Consider the following 7945-nt stretch of genomic DNA (forward strand, 5'->3'; position numbering starts at 1 on the left):
AACTAACAGTGAGCAATATTGAAAGTAAGCCCCTAGTAGAAAAAAGCTTAACTATTATTTTTTTCATGAGAACTCATTTCTTCATGGATTTTCCCATCTTGGATTTCAACGTTATATCAAGTGTTATGATTATTGTTCTTGTTCTTCCAATATTTTTTAGCCTTAATTATTTGAATGATTTATGCTTAGACTAGATGAGAAAAGTTTTAGAAAAAAAACATTTTGAAATAATTGATTCATTTGATCCAAAGTTATTTATCTTTTTCAACACATCACTAATGTGTTTTCCTATTTTCATTCTAAGAGACTAGGTAGTTAAAATATTTAGTCTTGAACCACATTGTATTGGCTCAACATAGTAAGGGTATAAATAGCATCCTAAGTTTATTATTTTATTGCTTACAAAATACATAATTAGGCATGCAACCCTTTTTAGGGTCTCATTTCCCTCTTAGCTCCCACCCAATTAGGTGAAACAAGGATGAAAACTAAACCAACTTGGATAGAAGGATCAACCTCTTGTAGTCATCTTAAGACCTACATTTAAGAAAATATCACAAATAATGAAATTATTGAATGGGTGAAAAAGGTACACATCAAAGGTGTCACTAATGCAACTGACTTTATGTTATCCTATCATTCTACAAAGTAACAACCAAGGAGAACACACAAGAGATAGTACATATCCCCAACCTCTATCATACAAGAAATTAATCCTAACAAGCATGCCAATGATGATTCACAAATCATATAAATATAATAAAATTATAAGAACTAGATTACAAAAGAAAATACATATAACTTTATTGTAAAATAATACTAGATACCCCCTAATAAATATTTGATCTTATGTTTAGTGCAAGTCTTGGCTTTGCACTCAATCAATATAATGACATCATAGAAAAGTGATGACAACAAAATGGATTAGTGACTCGTAAATGAATAGAACATCATAATAATTATCCTATATGAAGTAATGGATATAGAATTATCATTACTAAGAGCATGTGATGGAAAATATGGGTTCCCTACTAGGCTATGTAGATCGAATGATTTATAAAAACATTTAAATTTTCATTATCTTAGGCCCAATTTCTAACTTCCCTCCAAACTGAAATAAATGGAGTATATATCATAGAGTGTTTGGAACATATAAACATAAACATATATTATTTCTAACAAAACATTGATATATACAAGAAAAATAAGAAGTCAATTGGTGCCAAAAATGGATACAATAGAATATTATTATTAGTTTTAAACATAACCTTTAGTAAATAATAATTTGTGAATGATGGGTGTCTTGTATTTTGTTCATGAAATCGTCTCCACAATCAATACTATCAAATGATAACATCATATTGAATTGACCAAAATTATAGAAAATCCTAACACACCCAACCCTACTAAAGTAACCATAGAACACCTATGATAGTAATCCCACATTCATATTGTTTATTACATAACACTATTGATTACTTTACTAGGGCTTACACTATTGTATCATAATACTCTAGGCAATATTCCTAGCTATATTGATTGCTTCATTGACCGATGTTTGAAATTTAAATATACTCATATCTCAAGGTTGCATTTACAATTCAAATCTAAATTGTTTCCTTTTTTATATATTAGAAGGTTTCATTTTTCATATTAGAAGCTAGTAGCCTATTAGTTTATTTATTTGCACGTCAAATGATCACTTGTCTTTTTTTTAAATGGAGAATAGAATAGTATATGAGAGATATTTTCTTCTTTTATACCTATATAAATGATAAAAGCATCAAGGGTCAAAGCACAAACTTGTGTCATCCTTTTGTGAAGGAAAAGGCTGACAAAAATATAGAACACTCTAGTTACACAAACAAACAAACTGCACTCGATTATAACATTTGTAATTTGTTTGCATTATTAAATAAATTTAAAAATATGAATAAATGTATTATGATTTTGAATTCAAATTAATAATACTCTAGTGCAATGTCTGCTACAGAAGCTTTGCCATTAGTCAAGCCATAACTTTCCCGGAGTTACCCATTAATGCATGGGCAATAGATATCAAATATGGTTAACATCATGTGATTGCTTCACCTATTGTCATGGATTGCGTGTATGGCACATGTAAAAACAGCATGGCATATGTTTGTTTTGCTCTTAGTCACTGTAACACGCCAAACCTTGCATAAACCATATCGGGAAATTGAAGCATGTTGCCATCGGGTTTAAAGCGTTTAACTACAACATGTCAGAGTTATGATGACTGGACGACATAATTCAAATATGTGCAGGGGACGTGCCTTTATTTTTTCTCTCTTCCATGCATTTAGATCACACCAAATCTTGTAAATTTTGGCAGGTTTTCCAGCTGCATCATAGTCCAATCTTTGATTTCCTTTGGCTGAGTAATGAATGATATGATTTAATACACTAATTGTGCCCCACGCCAATATTGAATATAGGTATTATATTGATGTTAGTAATAATTATGGACGCTAGTTCTAGACAATAATTGTATTTATAGATTAAATATACATGAAGATTACAGATATCTTCATTTTTTTTGGGTCTTAAAATCTTCTATATAGTAATATTTATATAATAGATTTACATTTTAATGAAATATGACACTCCAAAATCAAAATTATTTTTTTGTATGGCGAAAAAGATTTAAATAAAGCTCATTATCAAATTGTAGTTCAGTCACATCTTATAGTTAATATACTGACCTAATGTCAGATTTTTTTAATTTAAAAACTAAACTTTATTCAATTTTATGCATAGTCATGATCAGTCACTTCTTATAATTAATATGATGATGTAATGCCAGTTTTTTTAATTTAAAATTTTTAATTTATTCAATTTTACGAATAGTCATGATCAATATTAATGGATCAAAAATATATTACTACTACTATACTACCAATTATGTCATTCTAATCAGTCTTCTCAAATTTAAGGGTCCTTTTGGTAGATGGAATATGAGTGCAATAGGGATATATAAATTCTTAAAATTTCAAATTCTTTGTTTGGGTGCACCAAATCTGAATTGTGAATAGGAATACATATTCCAATTTTGACCCCAAAATTAGCAGTTTTATTTATTTTAGGAAACATTAATTTTGGGGTTTGTGAATTCCCCATCAAATTCCTTCTGAACCAAACAAAAATAGGAATACTTATTCTTATTTTCTATTCTAGAATAACAATTCCAAAATACGTATTCCTATTCCATATTCGTATTCCAACAACCAAACAGAGAATTCATTTGACATGGTAAGAATAAGTTGGAGATAAGAAAACGTGTATTTAGATAGTGTGCTCAATAAAGATATGAATACCATTCTTATTTAGAGCTTTTATAGAAGGATCATTTCCAAGTTCCCAATAGTTACCTTGAGTAGTTTATAGCAAAACATTTGTTAATAAATAAGTTCAGGAGCTTATTAATTGTTGCTAAAAATTATGATTTAAGATCTATATCATCAAATACAATGTCATATTATCATATAATTTTGTTTGTATTTGGATAGTGTACTCAATAAAAACATGAATACCATTCTTATTTAGAGCCTCCATAGAAGGATCATTTCCAAGTTCCCAATAGTTACATTGAGTAGTTTATAGCAAAATAATTGTTAATATATAAGTTCAGGAGTTTATTAATAGTTGCTAAAATTATGATTTAAGATCTATATCATCAAATACAATGTCATATTATCATATATTTTTGTCCAAATGTGTAAGCTAAGATTTTAACCCTACATTATAATGTCACATCTTCAAAACTTTTAAGGATCATTTGGTTGGAGAATATGAATAGAATTTGGGACTACATTTTCTATTCTCCATTTGGTTCGGTTCGTCAAATGGAATAGGAATAGAAATACATATTCTTATTTTAGCTCTAAAATGAGCTTATACCCATTCCAAAAAATAAGTGTAGTCATTCCTATTCCCAATATTGCATCCCTGTTCTCCATTCCTATGATGACTGAGAACTCTCAAATTAAAATTAGATTAATAGCTGTACACTAATTTATTGTTGGTATGGCCTGATTTATAGAGTAAGAATTAATTTCATCATGAAATTCTAGTAATTTTGAACTTAAAATAAGAAGTATTAAGTTTATATTATTAAAAACTAAGGCGTGATATCACAATTATTGAGACATAATTTTGAATGAATAATTTTAAGTGATAAAACATATAGATAAAGGAGAAGAAAATACATGATCAGCTTCAGATGGTGCAAAACTATGACTACTGTTTTTCAACAGTTCTATAGATTAGGCATTGCCGAATTTTGCAATAGCTGCAACGACTATTTTGTTGCAGACATTTATTTAGAAAAGGTCACCTATAAATTGATGTGAACAGATACTTTTGAGCACTATTTATGAGGGTGGTAAATATATAGGAAACGTGATCCAGGGATCAGTTTAAATTATCCAGATTCAACATCTGGCTGAGGTTAAGAGGGCTCATTACAAGAGACGAGCCTCGAAAAATGTCATCCACAATGATTCCATTTGCCTTCTCGGAGGGATGGTAATTGTCCCAAAACAAATACACATCTCTGTTTGGACACAGATTTGAAGCCGCAGTGCAAAGGCCCACTCCATTGTAAATTCCTTGTCCGCAACATGCATTCGCCGTATCCGTAAATCCTACAAATATTCACAAACACCATGAGAAATCTAAATCATTTCGAACAATACCCATTAAAAATAAGTTAAGGAGGTGTATGAAAAAGTTGTTAGGTTGATTTTACCGTATTTGGCAGGATTATTGTACAAGCCCATATTCATTTGATAGCTGTCAGCAAAAGTGTAAACTTGAGCTGAAACCTCAGTGTTGAGTTGATTTATAACAGATCTCAGCTGTGTGTTAAAAAGTGAAGCAGCCTGCTGCACTTCTCTAGCGCATTCTCCATTGCGAGATCTTGAGGCCTTTACTCCTGGGGCACATCCCAATGGCCCTGTTGATGTTACCAACACTCTTCTCCCTCCCAAGTCATACAATCTCTGCATTAAAAAAGTAACAATTATCATTTAATCAACGCTTTCAAACATACACACCAAATCAATTGCAATAATCTGTAAAAAAATATAAAATGAGTAAATATAATTTTGAGGTATTTGTGGTGAAGGGATTGGTTCATACAATACAATCAATATTTTGATTTGTCTAGAATCTAAATAATATTAAGGTCAAATAAGTAAGAAGCCTCAAAAGAAAAATCTAAATATCATAATATAGGTTTTTTCAACCAAACTTATATTCTAATAATGAGATGGTCTCTGTAAGGACTAAAAATTCAGATCAAATTAATAGATGCATCTTACTAGAAAAGGTAATGTAATACATATTGTACCAATTGTACTTACTCTTTCTATAACTAGTACGAAGAGTGCAGCTCATAATCTTTCCCATTATATAAAAATTAGGACAATTTTAACAACAATTATTATGCCAACTAAAATCTCAAATATTTTAAATGAACTACCAGTATTGTACTTAAGACTATCCCAACTTCCTTACTAAATAAACTACCAGCATTGTACTTAAGACTATCCCAACTTCCTTACTAAATAAACTACCAGCATTGTACTTGAGACTATCCCAACTTCCTTACTTTTGCATAGACATTGGCAAACTTTCTAGCCATCCATACTTATGTTAATTATTTTCAATCACAGTCAATGTTTAGTAAAAGAAGATGGAATTTACCCGGAGATATTTCTTATATTCCGATACAATGAGCTGAGTGTAAGACGACACTGTATACTGAACGGATCTTGCTGAGACAGGGAGCAGATAGTAGTTGTTGACGTAATCATTTCCTCCCAGAGTAATCGACATTAGACCCTGTGCAACAACTCTGTTTGCTTCAGCAGCTCCCACAAGCCGCGACAACTTATTTTTATATTCAGTAAAATATTGGAACTGCTGCGGCATTCTGATTATATTTGCCTGCAAACAGAAAAAATCATCAGTGTCTTTCATTCTACTGGGTACAAGTAAAATAAATACAAACCATTACAATATAATATTCATACGAATTGCACTCCAGTGTCGTTTAGAATCCCAACGCCTGCAGAAGCGAAATTGGCACCTCTGAGCAATGCATTTCCGGTAAGTTGAGGACTCAAGTATGGCAGCACAGATTCTGCTCCAAGCTTCTTGCCTGCAATTCATACAGTGCTTCTACATTTAATGTCACCCTCGTCAATATTTTACTTAATCAATCTCATTCACAATAATTCGAAATTGGGGACCAAGCAGAGACTAATAGTAAACATGATCTTCATATAAATGACAGCAAGATTTGATTTTGACAATGCATTCAATGTTTTGAATTCTTAAACACTCACTATTTATTTTCTAGAGCAAAAAATTGATGTAGTGGATTGGAAAGTTACTAGATTTGACAATCCGCATTGTATTTTTATCCTCTAATTTAGTATCTTGATGACCATAGAATATGATCATAAAACATCATGCCAAATTCCCCAAAAACGACTACAACTACATGGACTGTGAAAACATAATGTTTCTCCATCTGTTTAGGAAAAATGAAAAGCTAATAACAATACATTCGTAAGTTTCTGGAATACTCGACAGTTTCTCTTCTTTAGTTCTTTACTTCACTGGTTATACGAACCAAAAACATTGATACAAACAGATACACATAATCAAACCTAATCAAATTCAACTACATTGATATTAACTGTAGAATTGGATGTCACTAACAAAAAACTAATTAATCAAAAAAAAGTGCAGAATAGTGGCCAAAACAACTTTCCCACATACAAGAAACTCTCAGGGTTCCAAACCATGATCACCATTATATATCTTGAATTAAGCTCAAAACCCATAGAAAGAAACCAAGCACAGAAACAAGAAACAGAATGAAAATAATATTGATGCCATTAATGTTTCTCAATATATAATTTACAAAATTCATAAACCACAACGTAGAAATATGGAATTTGAATCACAATACATACTTATAAAATCCGGAATGTTAAGGCCATTGGAGAATCGGCCTGTAGGTCTGTGAGTGGGATAATCAATTCCGTAAGGAGACATGTTTGCTCTTGCAGTGGTGGCAACATAATTGTTGTTTCCACTGTCAACCAGTGAATCTCCAAACACAAAGTAGGCAGTGGCTGCTTTAACATCAGAAAAGCAACATGATGATAAGACTAACAGTCCAAGAAGAAGAGACCCAACTGGAATTGCCATTGTCTTCTTACTTATCAGAAAGTAATTGATTTACACTGATGGAAGATGTGGGCATGAAATGATAGTCGTTAGCTACTTTATAGATCTCCACTGCTTCAAATTGAATGTGTTAACGCGTCTTTTTCTTTAAAGCGGTCCAGCGACGTGGTTCACCGACAGTCACATGGGGTGCAACTCGTATCACCAGTTGTAGATAGGATTTTCCCAACATTAATTGAGGGCAGGTGAGAGCTTCTGCACTTTCTTGAGTGTATCAGAATCTCTGTAATGAATGTTTGGTCCGAATTCACCCTTGTACGAAATCATCATGTGGGCTCACCTGTCATCAATATTCGTATGGCAATTCATTTAATCATTTTTGTGCAATTCATTTTCTTACCACTTTGATGTATTTCTCCAAACAACTTGTGGCTGTGGTCCGTGAACAGACGTCTATTGTTATCCAGTGTTAGAGTTTAAATTTGGGAATTATATTTATTGAATCTGCATTACTGGCATGCACGGGCAATTATTCATTTCATGGAAAAGTTCCACGGCGAAACACATCATCATCTTTGAATCACTGAATTTGTTTTTTCAAACGATCAATTCAAGGGATCTTAACTTTTTAAATTTCCTCCAATAAATATTGTTTAAGAAATATGTCCTTTGTAGTTTCTCAACTGTTGACTCTTCAAATATTTCATTTAAATTTCCT

At 31.6% G+C, this 7945-nt stretch overlaps 1 protein-coding gene across 1 annotated transcript; it reads right to left on the minus strand.

Moving 5' to 3' along the window:
* Positions 1-4174: 4174 nt before the first annotated feature.
* LOC149566350 (GDSL esterase/lipase At5g33370-like) lies at positions 4175-7297 on the minus strand. The gene is made up of 5 exons (XM_089817387.1): positions 7011-7297; positions 6060-6187; positions 5731-5973; positions 4772-5024; positions 4175-4667 (listed from the first exon to the last, which is right to left on the minus strand). The coding sequence occupies exons 1-5, from the start codon at positions 7246-7248 to the stop codon at positions 4435-4437; spliced, it is 1095 nt and encodes a 364-aa protein (XP_089673513.1). The 5' UTR covers positions 7249-7297; the 3' UTR covers positions 4175-4434.
* Positions 7298-7945: the final 648 nt, after the last annotated feature.

The sequence above is a fragment of the Cupressus sempervirens genome, chromosome 3 (assembly GCF_028749045.1).
Source record: "Cupressus sempervirens isolate cs-2001-9-10 chromosome 3, ASM2874904v1, whole genome shotgun sequence".
In the NCBI taxonomy this organism is placed as follows: domain Eukaryota; kingdom Viridiplantae; phylum Streptophyta; class Pinopsida; order Cupressales; family Cupressaceae; genus Cupressus; species Cupressus sempervirens.